We start from the raw sequence: 25,904 nt of genomic DNA, 5'->3' as shown, positions 1-25,904 counted from the left end.
TCCGTTGTTGGATGTCATCTTTTCAATTCTGACCCATTTCAGGCATCTTTGTGAGCGCTGGGGTGCACCCGTCCGATCTCGGATGCATTTCTCTCCCCATGGCTGCTACTTTCACTTGTTGGCAAATGGCCCAACCATGCAGGAAGCGTTAATGCTTCTCTAATCCACTTAAAGAAAAGATATTCCTATGGAGGCCTACAAGTAAAAAAAAGGCTTTGCATGCTATGTCCTCTAAAAATATTGTCTTTCCTAGAGACTGGCACATGCGTAGCCAAATCACTTAAGTCCAGGATGGATCCTTTCCTCTGAGTTCCATAAAGGCCTTTAAACATAAGGGCTAGAAACTTGGGATTTCTAAAATGGGGTGGGGGAAATATTTAGGCAATGTGTTCAGCCATATGGCACAGCTGGCCAACACATATTCAGAAAAATGTTCCTTTTGGCTTCCTATAACCCAAGGAAACCCGTTCAAGTCATTAATGGACACTTCAATTAGTGAATGCTTACCTTTTAACTGTCTTGGGGGAGTGTTCAACCACCAGGTCATTGATCTACATTCTAAATGTTTATGTTGCCTTATAGAGATGGGCACAAACCACCAATTCAATGGTTTATTGGTCGGACAGGTGTTTGGCACTTCAAAGCTCTGCCCCCTCCAGCAGGTGTTCCCACCTCGTCTGGGAACGGCCTCTAAGTGGGCACCCACTGGAGAAGGCAGGGCTTCGAAGTGCTGAACACCAATTCAGCTGATAAACAAACCAGCAGTGCATGCCCATCTCTATTGCCTTATAATGAACCAGGTGATTCATTCATCAATCACAACAGTTATCTCTACTAGACAGAGGCTAAGACGACTCACCTTCTACTGACCAGATGTAGTGCTTAGCTGTGGCCAGCTCCTTATCTCCAGGGATACCGGCTGGGTTTTCAGAGGGGACAATACCAAACTGGACAAAGAGGGCCGTGAGTTCCTTTGTCATTCCAGACCTCACTATCTGGATGTTGGGGACAAATGCTGAAAGCAGCAGGAGGGCCACCTATGAACCGAGAAACTGCAGATGAGGCTGGTCATCCAAACAGGAAGAGCTGGATGGGTGCAGATGAAGCTGAGATATAGGTTACCTGGTAGACACTGATCAGAGCCATGGCTAGAGAGAGGACCAGCTTCAGCGGGATCTGGAATCCTGCAAAACCAAAACCATAGTCTCATATCACTCTCGTACCACACATGTTTGGAGGATCTAATCTGTGACCTTCTAAAGGAGTGATTCCCATCCTTTGGCTCCCAGGGGTTCTTAAGAGTAAAACCGACAGAAGCTGTGCTGGCCAGGATTTCTGGGAGTTGTAGTCCAGGAAGACCTGGGGACCCAAGGTTGGGAACCACTGTTCTGAAGCACTGTTCAGCTAATTTTGACCTGTTCTATGAATTCATATCTTCTTTCTACAACTCCCATGAAAGACAGGAGGGTTGGCTTTCCTGCTTATATGAATCTCTTTATTCCATGTAACAAGAAATTGCAGCATTTCATCAAGAGATGTATCCAGAAATCCTTCTAAAAACAAACAAACAAACAAACAACAACAAACACAGGCCATGCATTTGTGATTTAGTAAATCAATTGTAACCTATAATTTTTAGAAACAAAGCTAAACCAAATTATCCACGGATGCATCCTGATTTACATACTTTGTGCAGAGGGCCACAAAATGGAACAGAAATGCTTGCACATCCCGATGAGGGCAGAAAACATTGCCCTCATTCTGCACTGGTTTTATCACATAGTCATTGCATGTTTGCCTGGGGCCTCTTTAGGATGAAGCCCTGTGACCTTTGTTGCTTTCAAAGTAACACTCATGTTGCAGTTCAGGTGGGGAAAACACCTGTGAACAGGTAGCTAACAATAAGTAGTAAATGAAGGCATTAGAAATATCTCCTTTTCATCTCCAGCATTTTCATGGCTGAATGGCCAGCTTCTGCTGCTCACCCAGGACTACAAAAACAGAGGAGTCTGTCAGTTATTTGACAAGCCAAGCGCACATTTTGTCACATCAGTGGAAAAGAGGGAGAGGGTGAAGAAAGATGGTAGTGGCGACCCACCATCGGTTGTTGCTTCTCCATAGCACATAATATTTTGGCCGCTTTGCAGCAGGTTGATAGTGACTTTGGTGAACTGATAGTTCAGCTGTCCTCTGATGCAGAACGTTTTGTACAAAAATTAGACAATACTTTTCTTGGAACTCCCTGCATAATAGAGCATGTGAACATGTTTGAGTCACATACAGATAGTGAAATAGCTGGAATAGCACAGACGCCTTAGCAAAGGTAGAATTTAGACCAGCGGTTCCCCAACCTTGAGTCCCCAGATGTGCCAGGACTACAATTCCCAGAAATCTTGTCCAGCACAGGTAGTAGTGGAAGCTTCTGAGAGTCTTGGTCCAAAAACATCTGGGAGCCCGAGGTTGGGAACCACTCATGCAGAATGAAGGCAGAGGAGATGCACCAATATAACCCCCTGCTAATGCCTCTTAAGAACCCACTGAGATATCCTTTCACATAATACCTTCCTGAGGGGTGTAGATGTAAGAGCGCAAGTAGGACTGGAGCCTGGACTGTAGGCCTGGCTTGGCCATGTTGCTGCTGAAAGAGAGAAAGGGGAAAGGGGGCAACACAGGGTGAGGTAGATAGAAGACATAGGGACACCTGGAATGTGGTGACTCTAGTTTCAAGGGGAGCGGTGAATCGATCTTCACTTTCAGGCTGAACTTGCTATCAAAGGTACGGAATGCACTTCAGGGAATGGGTCCCATGCCTTAGAAGCTCATGCAAAATCCAGACTGAAACCCACAGCAGAATCACTTTCCTCTGGCGCTGGGGCCACCCATCACCTCATCACAACCCCACAAGCCTGGATGAGATGGAAACACGGGCAGGATTCTGAGGAATGCAATGAAAAGAAGACCTAAAGCCTTCCACATTCCTAACACAGACTTACAGAAGACCTAGAAGACAGAAATGCGGGAACATGTCAAACTTAATCAGCAAGAACGGCAAAATGTTTTCATTTTGAAGTGGGGTGAGGGCATAATAAATAAAAAGAAATTCTGTATGTGATGTGATCTAATGCAATAAGAAAATAACAAATTGAATCCCTCAATGCAAGAAGAGAGCCATGAATGTGACCTTGATGGGTTTGTCATCACTAAAGGAGGGTCATCACAGCCCTCATGACAGCCAAGAAATGGCCCATAATGAGAAAGGTTCAGGCAATCTGATTTGTATTTCCTCTTGGGCTTCCACAGCCAGGGGTAAGATTTATCTGCAGGGAATGGCATCAATTCCTATATGGCATTGAAGAAACTGAGTACAGGATTTCATGGGCAGAAACCAAAGCCATTTTGTTCAATGGGAACTCCAGCAGGAAAGAAGGAAAATGGTAGAAAATCTCACAGAATGCTGTGGGAGCATCTGGATTTACAACCCTACCCCCCCCAACTTGCCATCCCCAAACCTATGCTGGATCAACCCAGAGCATGCAGTGCCTGCCCCCCCCCCCAAATCTATCTGGGGATACTCCAAGGTATGGTTCTCATTCCCCACATTTTGGGACAGTATTGTGCTGACCTATCTCAAGTGGAATGAAAACAAACAATGGCGCTGGGATTTACCTTGTCTTGGGTGCTTTTTTAGCCAGAATATTCTTCAGGTAGCCTTTGCAATAGTCACTCCCAGGGATCTTAAACAGAACAGTACAAATACACATCACACTTCTTATTTATCACAAGAACATGCCAGCCATTTCCTCTTAAGCTAGGGCTCTGTGTTCGTACTTAGCTAACCACAAACTACAAGAGGAAAGGGAACAGGATCTTAATTACCTCCGTAAAACTCATCCTTCACGGTCCCCAATTTCAGCCAGCCACGAGCCTTCTACAAAAAATACAGTAGCTGCGAGGCATTAGAAATCAGAGGGGGGCTGATATTAGGGCTGGTGTTTATGAGGGATGTGAAGAGCATTTGTTTAAACCTTTTATTTTTAGCTAGACAATACTCTTGAGACAGTTGTTCTGCATCCACCTCTTTGAGATTTCTCACCTGCAGCATGAGAAGGCAGTGATGACAATGGCAGGTTTTTGCCCTCACAGAAATTTCCACAACTTCTAAGAACTGCCTTCTATGCTACTGAGCGTATTTTCCTCCTGGATGCAAGCTACTGGGTTCAAGCTACAGGAAGCCAAATTTAGGCTGAATATCAGGAAAAAAACTTCTAAACTGTTAGAGCAGTACACCAATGGAACCAATTGCCTTGGGAGTGCTCCAACACTTGAGGCATTCAAGAGGACATTGGATAACGAGGTCTGCTTTAATTTGTATTCCTGCCCCTGAGCAGGGATTTGGACTTGATGGCTTTCTAGGCCCCTCCCAAGTGAGTCATTCTACGATTCTAGCACTTCAAGAGCACGCATGGAAAAAGCAAGCAAGCCAGAATGACTGGCCTGATGGATAAAAAATTTGCAAACAACCTGCACAAGGCATTTAATAGAGCTGTGCACCAAAGCAGTGGCTGTTGACCTTGTGCAAAGCCAAATAAATAAATACAATACAATTCAATTCAATTTAAAAAAATTTAAAACATTCTTGTTAACTTTTATTAAGACCAATGGACAGAAGAAGGAAAAAATCTCCATCTCACAAGCAGAGAACATTTTGGGTATCAGAACAAGGCAAGGAACAACTTTCACTTAGGGGGGGGGTCCCAAGCTGTCTTATTGTTTTAGATGGGAAACAGTGTGCCTTTGTGCATTCTTATTCTTGTTTCTAACTGCTGGATAGCTCAGGGGTTTAGGGATCTTGCTGTGGTGCCAGAGTGCGGGCGTTCAATTTCCTCACAGTGCTTCCTTGACGTGGGCTCGACTTGATGCTCTGTAGGATCCCTTCAAGCCCGCCCGTTCCCAGGTTATTGCTGCCATTGCCTGGGAACAGGCCCACCTCCACAGCAATGGGTCCAACAGAAAACACATTGTCAGAGGCCACAACCTTTGAGCTAGCCCCGGCTTCTGATTTTAATGCAGGAATAGGTGACTTTCCAAGGTCTCGGGGGATACACCACGGCTGCTCCGTCTTCCTATAGACCTTAACAACAACTCTCCTAAATTAGTTTTTGCCAAACTTGGGGTGGTGGGGGGAGGGTGTTTTTGCACCTTCTAGAAGGCATGGGGATAAATTTCATTCATGTCTTCTAGGAGGCTGGAGGGAAAGGAACAGTTTTTGCCACTCTCTGGCTAATATTAGACTGGGGGCAGGTGCTTTTATTTCAAAGCCTGAAGCAGTAATAGAGGGCACAGTGAATTATTTTTTGGTAAATCAATAAATATCGGGGGGAGGTGTAGGGATGCAGTTTGGTACAGTGGATAGAATGACAGATTAGGACTCAGGGTTCAAATCCCTGCTCAACCATGGAAGCAGAACTCCTTAAATATTTACTCCTTAAATATCTCAGGCCTTGGTCACACAAGAGAAATGTTCTCTTCTTCTTCCAGGACTTCCCGTACCTTTGTTGTGTGTGTGTGTGTATGTAAAATATTTATCGATATATCGATATATCAGGAACAAGGTTCCCTCCAAGATGTGCCACCACGAGCGTGCATGACTCCGCCCCTCTCCGCACAGTGTTCCTCCTCCTCGGTGCACCCACATCAATCATTTCCAGCCTCTTTCATTCACAACAGAACCCTGCATGGGGCAGCCGATTATTAAGCGCCAGTAATGTAATGGTGGCACTCCCCCCAGTGACGTACTTTTACCAATGCATTGGTGTATCGTGCATTATTTTTTAATAAAATTTAATAAGCACTTTGCAGTAATGACAGCCCCCTTCCTGGCTTTGATTCTTAAAAGAAGTGGGGCAGGTTGTGCACACAGGCAATCCTGGTAAGGAAGGCACCGGTACAACATAGGTACAAAATAATGCAACCCTCCTGGTGTGTGTGTGTGGGGGAATGTCCCGTAGTTATACCGCTGGCCAGGAAAATGTCTCAACCTTGAACTAACTGGGGGACGACTAGAGAACATTCCCCTCATGCAACCAGGGCCTTAAAAGCCCTTTTAGAGTCTCTATAAGTCAGTTATCACTTGATGGCAGAGAACAATGAGAGATGAAAGGGGGTGGGAAGGGTGAAGGGCTGCACAGGGAGGCCTTTACCACCGGGTGTGTCCGCTTTGGACTGCACTGTGCGCTTACCCTTGCTTTAATGTTAAAAAAAAATTAGCACCCTACCAGTTGCTTTTTTAGGCGGGAGCTTCCATAGTCCCCCAGCTAACAAAAAGCTTCAGATCTCTGGAAAGCACGGACTTTCTGGAGCCACAGAACTGACGCAAGTGTCTCATTTGTGAAAGAATTAACAGCAGCCCTCGCTTGGGAAATGAACAGGAGGAGAACAAGAAAGGATGAAACAAAGGGAAGGCGGCACAGGAAATTCAATGCTCTCACACAGCAGAACGACTAAAAATGACAGCCTGTAGGCAAGATGACTGTCAATGAAAAGGGCTTTCTAAATATAAAATGTATGCTAACCAACAGTTCAGTAAGAAGATTCATTGGCTTTCTGGTTTGACATTTCTAGCGCTGTTGAAAAGGCGCTGTAGTCAGTTTGGCTCCTGGATCCCCATCATGGCAATATGTTTTGATCGCTAGTAAGAGAAAGCCCAAGCTCCATCTTTTCAAACATGCAAAGGCCGGCAATGTTGATGAAAACGACCGTGCAGGAGCCACAATGTGCATTAATGCACACTGCAGCCTTGGGTCTCAAGTGCGTAATCCCCCTCCTCCCATCTCTGGCTTCTCCATTTACTCTGAGCTTAGCTGCAATCCTCACAGTAATTCAGAAAATAACAGATTTCCCCAATATTGTTGCAAGGTACCTCTGCTATAGTGGAAAGTGCAGTTTGGCCTTGCATGGGCAATTGAGAGCCATTCACTTTACAAAAGAGATTGTGAAGGACAGAAGGCTAGTGTGCCATCGTCAGCAGATGATAGAAAGGAGGAGACGTGGAAGCATGTAGAGGGAGAAATCATAAAAATAGAGGATGAATTCGAGGGAAAGAAAGCCATAGAGGTATGGTTGGTGGAGGAGAAGGAGGGAGACAAAGGGGAGGGGCAAGGTCTGATATTATGGAGGAAGCTATAAAAGGAGGGGGAGAACAGCGGGAATTTAGAATCGAAGTGGGCAAGAAAGAAGGGAGCATGAGAGATCGCGTGGTACAGACTGACAGGACAGAAGACCACGCTAATAAGGTCTGCAACTTGTTAAAGGACTTCCCAAACCTCAAGATGGGTGGAGGATTGCTCCCTGATCCCTCTTCTCCCCAGAGTGGAGAGAGGGTTGACAAGCCCCTAGAATGGATGGTTGCGGTTTAACTTGGAAACCAAGGTAGAGGGAGAAAAGTGATCCGTCCTGGTCCTTTATGCAATGCCCCAACCCCAGAGGAGGATTGGGCGAGGCGTCCGTTTTGTGGGACGGTGTGTGAAGTGAGGAGTACCCCCGATGCGGCAGATGTCAGACCGAGAACGCTTTGGTCCAGTTCTGATGTGAGAGAAGGAGTGTTCGCGTCAGAACCGAAGTTGTTAAGTTATGGACCGATACATGAGTTGAATAGTTTTGACCCGTTTAGTAATGTTAACCAAGAAACAGAAGAGAATAAAGCAAAATTTGTTGGACACTTAAAGTTGCCTCTCATTCCCGCTAACATGAAGGAACTTTCACCGATTTCTGAAGAACCCAATCACAGAGATGCTCCTCATATATTGGTACGGGCCGATCCTGGTGTCTGCATTTCCCTGCTCTTCTCATTAGGCATTAGGGTGGCCATGCAGACTTCCCAAATTACGCCCTCAACCCTTGAATATGACTACCTACTTGCTGGAGCATCACTTAGACAAGGGGTGAGTAACTTCTAGAGGCCAAATCTTTGAGACCCGCTCCCAGCTCCACGCCCCCTGAAACCCTTTAACAGTGTCCCTTCTAGTTTTGCTGAGCCTAAAATTAATTTGGTTGGGTGTTAAGGGGGGGGGGAATGGCAAAATTATCTCCTATATCCTCCCTAAAGGGTTTTTTGGATTAAAAAAAGTTTTTTTCAAAAGTTGTTGAGGGTGTTATGGGATACAGGAGTACTGGGGCCCCACCCTTTGCTTCAACCAAATGACAGAGAATTAATTGAGAGGCGACATTGTCAGCCTTCTCAGTATGGAGGGGGAGAGCGAGAGAAAGAAAGAGAGAGCGAAAGCACATCTGATTCATACAATCTCCATGAAATGTCTTGTATAATTTCCATCTGTCTTGTCAGTCAGGCTAACAGTTGCACAGGTGCTAATTACCCAGCTACAGACGGCTGGTGCAGGAGGAGAGGGCTACGGCGCTCCTGCCAATCGGAGGGTTGCCGCCTCCAGCTGGAGAGAGCGCCCGCCGCGCACGAACCTCAGAAGTGGGGAAGAAAGAACGTTCTGTTCGCCATGAAAGGAAACCTAGCTTCTTATCCCACCGTTGTATAAACAGGAGGATTTGGCTAAACCCTAAATACCTCCTGCAAATTTCTGTGTTTAAAGATCAGGTGTTTGTCATGTTCCTATGCTTCCTTTAATAAAGAGAGTGAGCGAGAGAGCAGGAAAGAGAGAGGTTTCTTTCTAAAAGGAAGATCAGTGTGCCAGCCCTCAAGATGCTAAACTCCACCTCCATAGCTGTAAACTAGGATATCCGTTCTGCTCTGAATGGGGAACACCGAGGATGAAACCCTTCTTGTGCAATGGGATTTATGGGGTGCAAAATATACATCTAGGCCAGCTTCTGGTTCAGGATTTAGGGTGTGCAACTTATTTGCTCTTTGTGGCTCTTTCCACCTACAGACCTCCCTGTAAAGGTCAATACTGACCCTCACTCTTGCTGGAGTCTTTATTAATCCTCTCCACTAGAGTAGACCCATGTTGAATGAATGGCATTCATCGCCATCCTGCTATTCAGTAATTGGTTGAGTAGGTGTACTCTAGGGATTGGATTAAAGCCCCAGGGTTAAATACCCTCCAAAATGCAGTCATTCTGAAAGAGCCAGGCTGTCCTGGTCACCCCTACCCATGTTGAGCATGCATTCGTTGATTGTGGACAGTCAGTTTTAGGTGGTTGGAGACAAAGGAGGGAAGAAAATGGGCTGCAATGGAGTCGTAAAAAGAGGTGTACAGACTTTCAGCACCATTCTACACACGCCTTCTCTGAAGTAAGCCCCATTGAGTCCAGTGAGGCTTATTTTTAGGTAAGAGGACACAGAGTTGGACTACAGCGTTTGAGTAGGTCCGCACCCAGTGCATTCCGTCATGTCTCTGGTAGAAAATGAGGGCCACACTTTCTGGTGGAGTCCTCCTTTTGAACAACTCCATGGCAGGCAGGCAGGGAGGCAGGCATAACATAGTCCTAAGTCGAGTCCAAGTCCTGAGTCCCAAGCCTCGAGGACGAGTCTCAGGTCATTTGCCCTCCCCTCTAAGGCTTGGAGCTGAGGACTCCAGCCCAAAGACTCAAACTGCGCATGTGCCGCCCAGCTGATGCGCAGAGACAGCGGGCCTGGAAGGGAAGCTGGGTAGTCCCATGATCAATTGTGAGCATCATCCTTAGAGACAGCAGGTTGACTTCCCTTCCCAGAGCCAGGCCCTGCCTCTGCGCATACGCCCGGCCTATCCGCTGGGCAGTGGGTGTCCGGGCAGAGGCAGCAACCCGCTCATGGAAAGGAAGCCAGGCCTGCTGCCTCTAAGGATGATGGCAGTAGCGCTGGCAGCAGGGAGAGAGGGAGGTCCATCCTTAACAGGGACTCGAAACACAACTCGGAAAAATGTTTTTGAGTTGCAAGTTGCATCGGAGTCGTATAAAAGACTGGAGCTGAGTCTGAATTGAGCTGCTGGTGCGACTTAAATTGGACTCAATCGTGAGTTGCGACTCGCAAGCCCCCATCCCTGCATAGTCCTCACCAGCCTGGCTCTTCTCCCGGAAGAACCCCCCGGAGAATCAAACTCCTGAGTCCAGGTTCCCTGGCTCCCTTCCAAGAGCAGAAATGCACAATGAGGACGTTGCTTTTGATATGCGCCATCTTCCAGCTCCCTCAAAGCTCCTCTTCTTCTGTCCTAGCTACACCTCTGTCCTGCATTCTAATTCAGATCCCTTAAAGCACTGCTTTTTTCCACCGCAACCCTAGAATCCCCTTGCCATCTGGCCAGGGAACGTTGGGAGTTGTAGTCCTAAAAAATGGGACTTTCTCCCAAGCACTGGTCTCTCTAGAAGCAAAGTACTGTAGTCAATTCATACCAGCCTAGTCTGTTCATCCATTTTCTTAAGAATATCTCAGCACAGGGCGAGGCAACCGAATAAATGCAACAATAACTCAGAGGAGGAGGACAAGAAGCAGGAGAGAGGGAGGGAATGTTGCACTTGGAAACTCATTGTACAATTTGACAGAACAGAGACGTGTGCAGAGAATAATATATTTTCCTGGCATTTTGAAAACCACAGATGTGTATGTCACCTTGGTATTTTTAATCCTGCCAAATTGGCCAGGTTCCACTCTCCATTTCTACACCGTACTTAGGAATCTGTCCATTTTCCAAAAATCTATCCGATATTTATCCTGCCTTGCATAATTTGCACCTTCTTTGCTGCGGGAAACAGTTGGGGAGTCAAACATACTCATTAAACGGGCCCACATGCTCAACTGTGAGCATCCGATTCCTCTCGCTGCACCATCCGTTGTCTGAGAACCCCCTGCCAACCCTTCTTCCCGACCATCTAAAACACAGGGAGATGCAAAGAGACAAGCATGTTCATGTTTCCCCCAAAAGCCAGAACTATGTCTTTTAAAAAGCTTGGAGAATTACTCATATGAAAATAGGAATGATGGAAGGGTTCACACTTAATGGCCAGAGATGGGCATGAACTACCAGTATTCGTGCCGGTTTGTTTACTGTTCATACAGGTGTTTGGCGCTTCCCAGACCCGCCTCCTTTGGTGTGTGTCCACTAGACAAGGTGGGGCTGGGAAGCACCAAACACCTGTTTGGCCATTAAATGAACCAGTGCAAACCACTGAAGGAGCGTTACTCACCCATCTCTATTAATGACCACTTTATATCTGTTGCACTAATTCAGAGTTGGGACTCATGCAGTCCTGGCCCATCCCCAAGGTCCTGGAATCTCTGAGAGGAAAGGAAAATTCCCCACAATGTGTGTGTGTGTGTGTGTGTGTTTTGGGTGGAGAGAAATTCCTTCCAAAAATCTACTACTAAAAGAACATGGGCGGCTTTTAAAAAAATGACACATTTTCATGCTTCTCATGCATTCAAGAAACTCAGCCCCATGTACTAGAATTTGTAAGCTGTTCTGTATAACTAGTGGTACTGCTGGCAGATGTTGCTTTTTTTTAATGTGTATGCTCCAGGAGGGAAGCCCTGGATGAGACAGATTTTGGGTGGTTTTGAAATTTTCACAGAAATGACCCATCGCAACACCCCGAGAGTCACAGTGACCCAAAAGGAGCCTAACCTCAGAAATCTGCCCACTAATGAAGCTTGTGGTACTTTTCCTGTATGTAAAATAATGCATACATTTAAAATATACAAAGAATTTAAAAAGTGTACAACGAAAGAATATGTACAGTACCCACATACCGTAGTCAATGGGGAATGTGCGTCGGACAATGCATTTTTTAAGGGAATGCATATATATTATGGAAAATGCACAGAGAAAACACAGCTACAAAGTCTTGCAAGCTGAGCTAGGATTTGGGGAAACCCAACAAAACTGAGACAGATCATTTTTCACATACTCTGGCTAATGCTGCGCCTTTAGGATAGCATCCTCAGCAGCTATTGCTATTCTGCCTGCTGGGGAGAAAGGGAGGCGATTCTTCCTACCAGTCTTTTCCCCAAGGACCTGGCAATACACTACATCTTTTGGGACAAAAAAGGGCCCTTCAAATGCATTACCTCATCAGCAACCACCTTTTCCTTCTCTCTGAAGCTCTTGAGAAGCTGCGCTGGGTACCAAAGACTCAGAACCAGGAGGCACAGAATAATAGGGAGATAAGACAGCAGGGAATAGTACCTATAAATCTAAGATGTTAAAAAAAAGAAAAGGAAAAAAAAGAGAATTAGAAAGAAGCAAATACATTCTCTGTTATAGATTTATACGAGGTTCATAGAAATTGTATTCCATTCATAATCTCCCTACAGTCAAACAATGCAATATAGACAGATCTCTGAAAAGTTTGTTCATTTTGGACAGAATTCCCAGCCTTCCCCGATGTTGACTGGAGGATTCTGGGAAGTTTCCCCTCCCGTCTCAAAAAAAGTATACTTTTTTCTAAGTTTTGATGTTGGTTGTTTCTCAATACCTGCATCATGCAAAATGTGATTGCTGTTTATAACTAGTTTTCTCCTCCTGGGGACGATGGCAAAGTGGGAGAGGCCTTTCCTCTGATCTGTTTCTGGATAATTCAGAGGACTCTTTCAAATGCTGGGAAGGAAAAGACTCAGAGGAATGGGAGGGAGTAGGCTCTTCCTCCATGAGGAGCCTCACGGTGCAGTGGTTAAACTGCTGTCATGCAGCCAAAGCTGCGCTTACGGCCTGGGGTTCAATCCCGGGTAGATGTCTCAAGCTTGGTCCATCCTTTTGAGGTCGGCAAAATGAGTACCCAGCTCGCTAGAGGGGTCCGATGTGTCTCCTGCATAATTAACTTGTCAAATACTCAGAGAGTGCTTTAAGCGCTATGGGGTGGTATATAAGCAGCACACTTTTTTTCCTTCTCCCCCCCCCCCTTCCCTTCATATTTTAAGATGTTAGTCCGAAGCAACGTACCTCCACCCCTGCTTTTAACTGTCGCCACTAACCTCTCTTTAACACTTTCTGGAATCTAAAGGTAGAGTAGGGTGATGAGTTGTTTCGCCTTGCCTTGTGCCTTTGGAGGCACTCAGAAGTTGGGATGGAGAACATTTTGTCTTGATCCTTGTTCTCAGGTGAACAAGGTGTACTTCCTGGGTGAATGTATAGTCCAGGGCCTTCTCTGTGGCGGCTCCCAGGTTGTGGAATGCCGAGCTTAAGATCCAACAGGTGCTTCTGTTAGCACCTTCCCTTTTATCCTTCTTAAAGATTATTTGTTCATGCAGATTTTTAATAAGCATAGCTGAGTGCCTGGATGTTGTTTTTAAGCTAAGTAAGTTTGCTTTTAAGGTTTCAAGTGGTTTACATCATTTAATTTATTTTTAAAATTATTATTATAGTTTAACTCTTTTTTAATGTGTAATTTATTGTGTTTTTAATATTACTTGTTTTACCATTGTGAACTGCTTTGGGTCTGCTCATTGGGAGAAAGGTGGCCTAAATTCATTAGGCATCCTTCAGTCTCGAAAGACTATGGTAATGTGCTCTGTATGGAGGACTTGGAACAGCGTCTAGTGTGGCTGAGGAGGGCAATTCGAGAGTGACCATCCCTTCCACACTGAAGACAAATCCAGTCTGTCCCCTGTCCAGCTCCCTGATTTTGCTGCTTTCGTGACTGCCTCTTTGTATCATTTGGCCTACAAATAATACAAAATAAATAAATAAGCAAGTACAATGCTGTTATCTGTTGGACCAAGTCATGATTCTCAGCTCAGAAATTGTATACAAAAATGTGTATATTAGGAAAAATTACAGACAAAAATGCATACATTAGGAAAGGCCAACTATGAAAATGCATGGGAACATGTGTGCATCTCGTTAAAGTGAAATTATGCTGAAATTGCCAGGGATGCATAGGAAGGAAGAGCTGTGAAATTGACTCAGACTGGAAATTGATGGCATCATTTATCAGAGATCATTAGAAACAAGGATTGGTTCTTGATCATACAGTCCTAAGTGACTATATCAGATATACTGGATGGCAGCGTCACTCCTAGACATTTGGAGCTTCTTCCAGTATCTCAAGGACAAATGTTCTGTCTTTTCCTACTGTCATGTTATCTCTCATCATCATCAGGTCCAAGAGTCTCGCAGCCACCATAGCCACGCTGGTAGAGGGATTCCGTGAGTTGTAGTCCAGCCAGTAACTATTCCAAGTTGTGCTTGCCATGTGCACCTGGGAACCTGGGATCCTCATCCAAGACAAACCCTCCATCCATCCATCCATCCATCCATCCATCCATCCATCCATCCATCCATCCATCCATCCATCCATCCATCCATCCATCCATCCATCCATCCATCCATCCATCCATCCACCCACCCACCCACCCACCCATCCATCCATCCATCCATCCATCCATCCATCCATCCATCCATCCATCCATCCATCCATCCATCCATCCATCCATCCATCCATCCATCCATCCATCCATCCATCCATCCATCCATCCATCCATCCATCCAATGATGGGCCTTAGAAAAACATGCCACCCTAGCTGGATTTCTGAAGTCTACAAAACTGTTGTACAACCACAGGCCCCACCAGCTGTCACATGAGCACAGGCAGAAATACTCTGGCCCTATAGCAATGGCTACACTCCCCTAGGAGGGGCCATCTTGGTCTTCAAACAACCCATCCTTCTTGGCCTAATTTACCTTGGGCGACTGAGGGCATTCCACCTTCTGCCAGAGATAGACCACGCAATGGCACCAGGACAGCAAGCAACCAAAGAGGTACCCCACTCTGTGTTGAATGGTAGCACATGCAATTAAGGGATAGTAGAAGGCAGGGTAATAGAGCAAAGCCATGATCTTGTAGTACTCTAAAGAGGGAGATCAAGGGGAAAAGAAGGGCAAAGGTTACAAGCTGAAGTGGGTCGGCCAAAGCAGCAATTCATCCATCCAGGCCATGCTAAGAGCATGTAGCGCAATGCCAGGACTGGTGGTGGTGGTGGTGGGACAGCATTCGCAACCATCTGCTCAGGTTGCTACATTAGCCTTTCAACAGGGAGAGAAATCATGGGTGGCTCTCCAGTGACAGAGAGATGTCAGCAGAGCATGGAAGGAACTCATTCCAAATGACTGATTTGCTGTTATGTTATGTGCTATCAAGTTGCATCCAATGTATGAGGATTCTAGTTGGGTTTCAAATGTGATTGAGGATATTTAGCATTGCCACTCCCAGTGAGCGGCAATGATCAATATCCTTACATGGATTTGAACCCAGGTCTTCTGAGCCCTAGTCAAACACACAAAACACAATGGCCCTCAAGAGTATTTTAATTGTATTTGAGCTATTATGAAAGCATATCTGTATTATATATCATTCTTAAGCTATAACTACGTTACATGAAACTATAACTACATTACATTGTGACAGCGACTTAATCACCACCGTCCCTATGGATTATTGAGTCCAGCCCCTGTCAAGGAGGCACAATGGGGAACTGAACTGCCAGCCTCTGGCTCAGTAGCCAGGTACATAAAGGAGGGAGAGCATTATCCCTTTAGTGGTAGAACTTTTCCATTACTTTGAGAATGATAGAAGGAAAAGCATATGGCTCTAGCATGGCCTTATGCTACAGCCTTGGATTCTATTGTGAGGTGCCCAAGAGGAAAATGTGTTGCGTATCACAGCTTGCTAGTTTGTCCTATTCATATGTTGCAACAGCACCCAACTGGGATGCTTAAGAATAATGCCATTCTGATCAGAGGCAGTTGATAATGTGAATAAGATCAGTTACTCATAGGGGAGAGAAGGAGGGACTATCACCTTTATGGTGGGCTCTCTGAAAGACACCTGGGTGCACCTTGTTGAAACAAGGAAGCTGGACTAGACGGCATGAGTGGGAGAATGCTCAACTAGACAGAATTTTGTTGTGGGTGGGAGAATGGGGAGCTGGACAGACTTTTGCTCTGACCCAGCAGGGTTCTTGTTATGATCTCCACACTCTTTTCACTTGAGATGGTACTGCAAATGCAGCACCATATCTGGACACATGAACAGCTCCAGGGCGGTAGCTCCACAAACTAATAATAACAAAAAGACAATACGGTGCGGCGGCAGGATGCACAGATGTTCTCCTGTGTCATTGCAGGTGACCTCCAGTATTACCTCGATATTGCGTAGAGGAGTTGGAGAGAAAGGGCAGGGGATTGTTATCCAGAACCAACACACATAACGAGGAGAAAAGAATGCCAAACACGGCCACAGTCAATCCCTTTTTCCCATCTTCTTCCAGGAAATGCAGAGGACTGTGACAAACCAAGAAAGACCATGATGAGAAAGTAAGAATTATAATAATAATAACCATATACTGTCAATTTTGACTTAGGGCAACCCTTTACAGGGTTTCCCAATCCCTTCCTCTAGTGGGCGCCCTGGGACTGAGCAGCTGGCCCAAGGCCACCCAGGCTGGCTCTCCTCCCAGGAGGCACAGAGTGGGGGAATCAAACACCCAACTTCTGGCTCCACAGCCAAATACCTAAACCACTGAACTATCCAGCTAGCTTTTAAAGTAAGGACTGGCACCTTCAAAGGAGGAAATGCACTTCAGATAGTATATTAACCCTGTTATTATTTGGACACAAAGCCTAGAATGGAAACTAGCCTTTTCCAAACACATCAGTATTTAACACTGAGAATGATGGACATTTTATGTCAACAGCACAATCGTTATGGCCAGGATCCAACTAAGAGTGTGCGCAATAGAAAGCAGATCATTCTGCTGTCCTATGATTGTCCTGTGTGACTTTTGTATCTGTTCCAGACAGCTGAAAAATCTTCCAGTGCAGAGGCTTGGATGGACCAGAGATTTAGATAAAGATTATTAGCTAAATCTGCATGTATCTTATTTAGGATTGGGTGTTTGTTTGGGTGCCCCCCCCTTACTTATTCTCTTCTTGTTAGTTAGTTAGACAAAAGATTAGGCAGGATGAGAAAGATCACAACTGAAATTCTGCTCAGACCGACCTTGGGCTTTGGAAATATTACCTGGTAAAGAGTACATATATATTTCCACTTTAAGGACTAACAACTTGGCAAAGAAAGGAGTTAAGAATCTCATCCAACAGACAGCAAAATGTGTTCTCAAAGGCTTTCACGGCCAGGATCCGAGGGTTGTTTTTCTTCTTTTGCCAGTCTCTGTGGCCGGCATCTTCACAGGACAGGAGCTAGAACTCTCTCTGTGTTCTGGTGTAGTGTGTGGGATTGCTGAGTATTTGTAGCTGTGGGAATACTTAATAATCCCACACAGAGACTGGCGAAAGAAGAAAAATCTCCAGAACATGACCAAACAGCCTGAAAAACCCATAGCAACCATCAGACAGCAAAATGTTCAAGGCCTCCTCTGTCCTTAAAGTGAAACTCCGTTGCCTACACCAGGCGATATACCTCAAGAGTCCAGGAGTGCCGTTCCAACAACTTTTGTAGAGCTTCTTCCGTTTCACCAGCAGAGACAGAATCAGCAATATGACCAGCTTCAAGAAAAAAAAAGAGAGAGACCATCAGCCAGGGAGAGATAGCCCTAGGACATGTGTTCACACACCGTTCCACCTCATCTTAAGGAGTCTAGTGGCCCACAAGCTCAGAGTACAGTAGCTGAAGGAATCATTGTGCAGCACCAACTGCATATTGAGGCACATCCTTACAATAAAATGTTCATTCGGGGATGGAAATTAAGAAAGAATGCCTAATGTTTCCAGGTGGCCCATCCACACAGGCAGGGCTGGCCCAAGATATTTTGTCTCTTGAGGTACGTAAGCAGCAATATAGAACCTTCTCGTTCTGTACATATAGAACTTGATTGGATTCCCAACTGAATCTGATGGGGCTGACGCCTCCTCCGTGCTCAAGGGCAGGAGACTAGTTTCGATAAAGCTCGGTAAAAGTTCCTTCTTTGGAATTCAGTTCTCAGCCTGTTTTACACGACAGTTCCCAGCATGTAGGAAGGTGTGGAGTGATTCAAAATGGATGGCTTGATTGTGAGTTTAAGTCTCCTCTGCGTACCTCTCCGGAGAAGTTCAGCCTGTGCAGCCTTGGGCAAGCCGCGCGGTCCCAGAGCACCCCTCTCCAAAGGAGGGAATGGTAAAACAATTCTGAGAAATTTCTAGAAAAGTCTAGAAAGGGCCCCTAGAAACTAGAATTGACTTGGCTGCACATAATTATTTAAAAAATCCAAAAAGTAACCTTCCACTCCCATACCCTGCCTAGGAAGGAGAGAGAGAATTTTCCTCATTCCCTAAATTACACATCTTGTATTTTGCTTGATCCTCTTTGCATTCTTTACAACTGCCTTTCTCTGCTGACCACGTTCACTGGTTTTGATGTGTTTCATCATAAATGATATACCAGTTCATATCACTGGCTGCGCTTTGCTGTAAAATGTTTTGGTTTCTAAAAACCAAAATGGTTAAAATCAACACAGATCGTCAGCCAGGCACCCTGCCATTCCTTGTGGCACATCTGTTGAGAAATCTTTTGGTTGCTTACAAACACACTCCTAAAATTTCAAGACACTCTCCTCCCCTCACACCTCGGAAACTTTCAGCAACTGTCAGGAATAGAAATAAAAACAAACAAAATCAGGCACTGTGATTCGTGAGTAAGACAAAAGAAATGAATTTCATGAAGCTTCAAGACTGGCAACTGCAGGGCTGCTCATGACCCTCATTGTGACAGAGATTGGGCTAGGGGGGCACAAAGCGTATGGCTTTTTCTGTGATGGCCCCATTTAATGGAATGCCTTACAACAGGATATTTGTATGACTTCCTCCCGGGTCATTCTTACAGGGGCCTTAAAGATACAAACATTCCAGTCTCTTTGTGAAGAAAGGTATGCCCATTATGACTGTGCGTTTTTAGTGTTGTTGCTATTGTTTGATGTACATTTACTTTGAAGCACCTGTAGGATATTTAATGATATAAGGCAAATATATAACAGATATCAAAGTCTCTCATTCTGTGATGTTGTGTAAAGCTACACACTCTGCTCAATCTTACCAAGTAAAATGTTCAGTTCCAGAAAAATGTCTGATCAAGAAGCAGAGATCTTTACCAGAGAAGAGTCTTCTCCACAACAGAGACTTAATACTGGACGTCCAGACATTTCTTAAACCCACTGATTATTGTTGTGATTGTTCTGCCAGTACCTGACTTTAAGGCTATGACTTGGCTTCTGCAGTACCCCTGCCTGGTTGCTGTTTTATTGTTTCAGACCCAGGACTGCTGCTGGATACTAGTTTTGGATCTTCCTTACCTCCTTCCCCTAACATGCTGGTAAGACTGTTTATTTGACCCTGGCTTTGTTCTGTCTCCTGGCTTCCATTCTCCCCTTTTCTAGTATGTCTACTAGCCTTATGTGATCTCACTGTATCAGTCTTGCTAGTGTGACCTTTCCATATGGAGCCAAATACAACCAATCAGATGAGTGATCACTGTAGACATTCCATGGCTAATGTAGGTTTTCTCCTTAATTGTAAGAACAAAGGTGCAGGTTTTCTGAATCCTGTCAATTCAAAAGGGCTTTAAAACATTATTCTTAGGGTCTACAGGGTCTTAGGGTCTATAGTCTGCCACTATACACAGTTTTAAACCTCATGAGTGCAGACAAACACTTGTCTAAATTTTCTTCTTTTTCTTGAGAAATTGCCTGCATTGGCTGCCATAGTGCAAGACAGGTGTTTGTTTGTTTGTTTGTTTGTTTGTTTAACCAACCAACCAACCAACCAACCAACCAACCAACCAACCAACCAACCAACCAACCAACCAACCAACCAACCAACCAACCAACCAACCAACCAACCAACCAACCAACCTGCTACCCTGTTAGTGCAAGACATTACTCTGAGTGGTTTACAACATAGTAAAATCAAAGCAGTTAAAAACAATAATTTAATGCATGAATTGATGAAATAAAGTTAAACACAACCTAAAACAAGTCAGGAAAAACAAAACAAAAACAGAAAAAGACAAAAACGTTGTGGCATCTTAAAGGCCAACTGCTATATTTTAAAGCGAGCTTTCATGGGCAAGTCCACATCTTCAGACCTCAAACAAGAGGTGAAACATTCCACGTGACAGTACTTACTGATATAGGAGCCATGCAGGCGTGATAGAGATAATCAGGAATGGTAGGAAAGCAGTCTGGGATAACTTCAGGGGTCATGCTAAGGAAAAAAAAAAGATATACAACAGCCTTTTAATATATAGCAATTTCTGAAAGGACAAGGGAATACTTGAGGGCTTGACTTGATTTGATACCATCCATGCAGGGAGACTCAGCAAAGAGATTTTTTAAAAAAAATTATTATAAATATTACTGAATTCAAAAGTACTAAGATTGTAACATCATGGTTAAGCCTGATTATCGAGAGAAAGCAGTGCAAAAATAAAATAGGTTCTTCACTGCTGTTGCAAGTTAAAATGTAAGCTGAACTGATTGGCTTGGAGGTTTTCTACCTGGTATTTAATAGTAAGAATGTATGTTTAATCCCTTTCCCAGAATCTAAGGCAAGTCTTTGATAAATACGGCTGCTGATGTCTCTGGTTTATATAGAAAATGAAATCATGCCATGCCACATGAACATCATACATTTTCGTTCCACCTTTAGCTAAATTAAGTTGATGCTTCAATTTTTAGAGAGGAATTTTGTGTAAGTTATCATTCCACCCTTAGGGGACAAGTCACTTATTTCATCTCTTTGCTACATGTGCTATTATATTAAGCAATTAAAGTAAAAACGGATGACATGCATGCAAAGCCATTTTCTAGGTCTCTAGAAAATATGGGTTTCAGGGCAGAGTTCATGTACATTATGTTAATAAGCGGCGCTATATATGTGAAAAGTGAAGGGGTTTTTTTTTTGAAAAAAAAGAGCAAGAAAATTAATCTGGCAGAAATAAAATTAATCTAGGGGAGCTAAAAGGACTGGCTTCATGGCCAGACATTAAAAGCATTTAACATGCATAACACGGTTATATAATGACTAGGGGAAATGGAGAACCATAGAAAATGTGTTTGAAGAATTAGGAAACACACCATAACAGATTAGAAATTAATTTAGATGAGCCAATCAAAAATTAGAAGAGGGGAGAAGATTTAACTAAGCAGCGATGAATTAAAACAGGATAGATTTGTGACAATGACTAAACCATAATGGAACATCATTATGCAAGAGGCCAAATGAAATCAACCTTTATGAAAATCAAGATTTTGCAAATGTTGTCATGAAAATTCCTGGGAAATAAAGGACCTAGCCAAAGATAGGAGTACAGTGATAGGAGGAAATTGACGAACCCATAATGCTGAAGCTAAGGAAGCCTTATGTCTGGTCAATGCTTGGACGAAAAAGCTCTTTGGAAATCAGGTTCCACCAAATTAGGTTTCATCATGGCGGATAGGTGAGGTATTATATCATCCTCATCTTAGAAGTGAAAAGCTGGAAGGGACCGTGGGCAACTCAACACCCAACCTATGGCTCTGCAGCAAGATAACGAAACCACTGAGCTATGCAGACGTTCATGTATAGCTGCATACAGATACCAAATTGTTAGTCCCTCCTACTGTACACTGATTAAACAAACACGACAGAAACATACATTGACTTAGCAAGTTCTTTCTTTTAATGTTTCTCTTCTGTTGTTGTTATGTGTCATCAAATCAAGTCAGAACTGATCTAAAATAATCCTAAACAGGGTTTTCAAGGAAAGTGAGTGATTTTACCAGTTCTACTCCCCCAGTGAATTTCTATGGCTGAACGGGGATTTGAACTCTGTTCCCCAGAGTTCTCGTCCATCCCTCTATTCTCTACAAACCACACTGGATGCCTATGGTTCTCTTCTCCCTAGGAATGTAGTGGAAAAGACAACCCTTTAGTTTGAATAAGGAAGTGGCTGAACATTGACCACTGGTAAAAGGTATCTGCAGGGACTTGTTTTTTTATGATTGAACACTGGGAGGTAAACATGGGCCTCATTTGCAAGTTCCATTGCTGAGGCACAGTTCTTTGAAGGAATTGTTTGTCTGGAAGGAAAACACAGTAAGAGCAAGAAATAGGCTCTTGGAATCCATTTCACTGAACGTGTTCCTTTGACGAGTGCCTGAAAACATGACTTGGTTTGGGGGAGAGCAGTAAGCTATGATCATGCTGGCTAGGGGGATGCTGGGATTTGTAGTCCAACAAAATAGCAAAGGCTCTGGATCAGGCCTATACTCTTTCCTCCTATATCACTTTTAATTTATGACTTAAGAGTTAGGTACGAGTCTAATGATTCTGATTGCTTTAAAGCTACAAAAACACACAAACTAATCTTCTTTATCAAGGCTAAGGCTCTTTCATGTGCCTTATGCCAAGCTGCCAGTCTGAACTTTAAAAAAAGAAAGTGGAGCCATGGGAGAGGCTAAATGTCCCCCAAGTCGCCATTGCTCACTCCAGAAAAGAACAGAGGCTTTCTGGATAAACTTGAGGCAGGATCCTAGTTTTATTTACCCAGAGACTAAGTCCTGCTCTTTGTTACAAGTTTTAAGCACTTCTGACTTTCTCCAAATCCAGAAGAGCCTCAGATTGCAACCAGTGAATGATATCTCAGTTAAAGACCTTTCTGTGGGATCAGAAGCAGTTTTGTGTTCAGAACCAGCAAGCTTCTTTTGTTTGTTTGTTTGTTTGTTCAGTCGTTTAGTCGTGTCTGACTCTTCGTGACCCCATGGGCCAGAGCACGCCAGGTCCTCCTGTCTTCCACCACCTCCCGGAGTTGTGTCAAATTCATGTTGGTTGCTTCGATGACATTGTCCAACCATCTCATCCTCTCTCGTCCCCTTCTCCTCTTGCCTTCACACTTTCCCAACATCAAAGTCTTTTCCAAGGAGTCTTCTCATGAGATGGCCAAAGTACTGGAGCCTCAGCTTCAGGATCTGTCCTTCCAATGAGCACTCGGGGTTGATTTCCTTTAGAACTGATAGGTTTGTTCTCCTTGCAGTCGAGGGGATTCTCAAGAGCCTCCTCCAGCACCACAATTCAAAGGCATCAATTCTTCGGCGGTCAGCTTTCTTTATGGTCCAGCTCTCACTTCCATACAACACTACAGGAAAAACCATAGCTTTGACTATTCGGACTTTTGTTGGCAAGGTGATGTCTCTGCTTTTTAAGATGCTGTCAAGGTTTGTCATTGCTTTCCTCCCAAGAAGCAGGCGTCTTTTAATTTCGGGGCTGCTGTCTCCATCTGCAGTGATCATGGAGCTCAAGAAAGTAAAATCTGTCACTGCCTCCATATCTTCCCCTTCTATTTCCCAGGAGGTGATGGGACCAGTGACCATGATCTTAGTTTTTTTGATGTTGAGTTTCAGACCGTTTTTTGCACTCTCGTCTTTCACCCTCATTACAAGGTTCTTTAGTTCCTCCTCACTTTCTGCCATCAGAGTGGTATCATCTGCATATCGGAGGTTGTTGATATTTCTTCCGGCAATCTTAATTCCAGTTTGGGATTCCTCCAGTCCAGCCTTCTGCATGATGTATTCTGCATACAAGTTAAATAAGCAGGGTGACAATATACAGCCTTGTCGTACTCCTTTCCCAATTTTGAACCAATCCGTTGTTCCATAAACAGTTGCTTCCTGTCCCACATATAGGTTTCTCAGGAGATGGATAAGGTGGTCAGGCACTCCCATTTCTTTTAGGACTTGCCATAGTTTGCTGTGGTCCACACAGTCAAAGGCTTTTGCATAGTCAATGAAGCAGAAGTAGATGTTTTTCTGGAACTCTCTGGCTTTCTCCATAATCCAGCACATGTTGGCAATTTGGTCTCGAGTTCCTCTGCCCCTTCGGAATCCCGCTTGTACTTCTGGGAGTTCTCGGTCCACATACTGCTGAAGCGGACCTTGTATGATTTTGAGCATAACCTTGCTGGCGTGTGAGATGAGTGCAATTGTCAGGTAGTTGGAGCATTCTTTGGCACTGCCCTTCTTTGGTATTGGGATGTAGACTGATCTTTTCCAGTCCTCTGGCCACTGTTGAGTTTTCCAAACTTGTTGGCATATTGAATGTAGCACCTTAACAGCATCATCCTTTAAGATTTTAAATAGTTCAACTGGAATGCCATCACCTCCACTGGCCTTGTTGTTAGCCAGGCTTTCTAAGGCCCACTTGACCTCACTCTCCAGGATGTCTGGCTCTAGGTCAGCAACTATATTGTCTGGGTTGTCCGGGATATCCAAAACTTTCTGATATAATTCCTCTGTGTATTCTTGCCACCTCTTCTTGATGTCTTCTGCTTCTGTGAGGTCCCTTCCATTTTTGTCTTTTATCATGTCCATCTTTGCACAAAATTTTCCTCTAATATCTCCAATTTTCCTGAACAGATCTCTGGTTTTTCCTTTTCTGTTATTTTCCTCTATTTCTTTGCATTGTTCATTTAAGAAGGCCCTCTTGTCTCTCCTTGCTATTCTTTGGAAGTCTGCATTCAATTTTCTGTAACTTTCCCTATCTCCCCTGCATTTTGTTTCCCTTCTCTTTTCTGCTATTTGTAAGGCCTCGTTGGACAGCCACTTTGCTTTCTTGCATTTCCTTTTCTTTGGGATGGTTTTTGTTGCTGCCTCCTGTACAATGTTACGAGCCTCTATCTAAAGTTCTTCAGGCACTCTGTCCACCAAATCTAGTTCCTTAAATCTGTTCTTCACTTCTACTGTGTATTCGTAAGGGATTTGGTTTAGATTATACCTGAGTGGCCCAGTGGTTTTTCCTACTCTCTTCAGTTTAAGCTTGAATTTTGCTATGAGAAGCTGATGATCAGAGCCGCAGTCAGCTCCAGGTCTTGTTTTTGCTGACTGTATAGAGCTTCTCCATCTTTGGCTGCAGAGAATATAGTCAATCTGATTTTGATGTTGCCCATCTGGTGATTTCCATGTGTAGAGTCGCCTCTTGTGTTGTTGGAAAAGAGTGTTTGTGATGACCAGCTTGTTCTCTTGACAAAACTCTATTAGCCTTTGCCCTGCTTCATTCTGAACTCCAAGGCCAAACTTCCCTGTTGTTCCTTTTATCTCTTGACTCCCTACTTTAGCATTCCAGTCCCCTAGAATGAGAAGTACATCCTTCTTCGGTGTCAGTTCTAGAAGGTGTTGTAAATCTTCATAAAATTGTTCAGTTTCAGTCTCCTCAGCAATGGAGGTTAGTGCATAAACTTGGATTATTGTGATGTTGAAAGGTCTGCCTTGGATACGTATTGACATCATTCTATCATTTTTGAGATTGTATCCCATTACAGCTTTTCCCACTCTTTTGTTGACTATGAGGGCTACTCCATTTCTTATACGGGATTCTTGCCCACAGTAGTAGATATGATAATCATCTGAGCTGAATTCGCCCATTCCTGTCCATTTTAGTTCACTGATGCCCAGGATGTCGATGTTTATTCTTGCCATCTCCTGTTTGACCACCTCCAGCTTCCCAAGGTTCATAGATCTTACATTCCAGGTTCCTATGCAGTATTTTTCTTTCCAGCATCGGACTTTCCTTTCACTTCCAGGCACGTCCACAGCTGAGCGTCCTTTCGGCTTTGGCCCAGCCACTTCATCAGCTCTGGAGCTACTTGTACTTGTCCTCCGCTCTTCCTCAGTAGCATGTTGGACGCCTTTTGACCTGAGGGTCCCATCTTCCAGCGTCATATCTTTTAGCCTTTTGTTTCTGATCATGGGGCATTCTTAGCAAAGATACTGGAGTGGAATTGCCGGTTCCTACCCCAGGTGGATTGCGTTTAGTCAGAACTCTCCACTATGACCTGTCCGTCTTGGGTGGCCCTGCACGGCATAGCCCATAGCTTCTCTGAGTTACTCAAGCCCCCTCGCCATGACAAGGCAGCAATCATATGAAACACCTCATACCAGGATGTCTGCTCAAGCCTGGCAGCCGAAAAGGACATGCTTTTTCTGGAGTTGACCTAGAATTCTC

The 25,904-nt window shown here is 44.3% G+C and overlaps 1 protein-coding gene across 4 annotated transcripts in view; it reads right to left on the bottom strand.

Moving 5' to 3' along the window:
- The window catches only part of STRA6 (signaling receptor and transporter of retinol STRA6), a 60,047-nt gene that overhangs the window by 13,371 nt on the left and 20,772 nt on the right, over nucleotides 1-25,904 (bottom strand). For 3 of the 4 annotated variants that reach the window (XR_013538994.1, XM_020803835.3, XM_078381086.1), the window contains 9 exons: nucleotides 20,054-20,132; nucleotides 17,359-17,444; nucleotides 16,081-16,220; nucleotides 14,622-14,788; nucleotides 12,011-12,136; nucleotides 3,667-3,734; nucleotides 2,562-2,638; nucleotides 1,123-1,184; nucleotides 860-1,037 (listed from right to left, as the gene is read on the bottom strand). Coding sequence is in view for 3 of the 4 variants with exons in the window: in XM_020803835.3 (XP_020659494.3) it covers nucleotides 860-1,037; nucleotides 1,123-1,184; nucleotides 2,562-2,638; nucleotides 3,667-3,734; nucleotides 12,011-12,136; nucleotides 14,622-14,788; nucleotides 16,081-16,220; nucleotides 17,359-17,444; nucleotides 20,054-20,132 (983 nt within the window). In the remaining variant the exon portion in view is untranslated. Of the gene's footprint in view, nucleotides 1-859; nucleotides 1,038-1,122; nucleotides 1,185-2,561; nucleotides 2,639-3,666; nucleotides 3,735-12,010; nucleotides 12,137-14,621; nucleotides 14,789-16,080; nucleotides 16,221-17,358; nucleotides 17,445-20,053; nucleotides 20,133-21,262; nucleotides 21,322-25,904 lie in introns of those variants that run through there. The other variant, XM_078381087.1, reaches the window with a different exon arrangement.

This window comes from Pogona vitticeps, chromosome 12, assembly GCF_051106095.1.
Source record: "Pogona vitticeps strain Pit_001003342236 chromosome 12, PviZW2.1, whole genome shotgun sequence".
Classification (NCBI taxonomy): Eukaryota; Metazoa; Chordata; class Lepidosauria; order Squamata; family Agamidae; genus Pogona; species Pogona vitticeps.
This window is presented reverse-complemented; position numbering and strand designations above follow the sequence as displayed.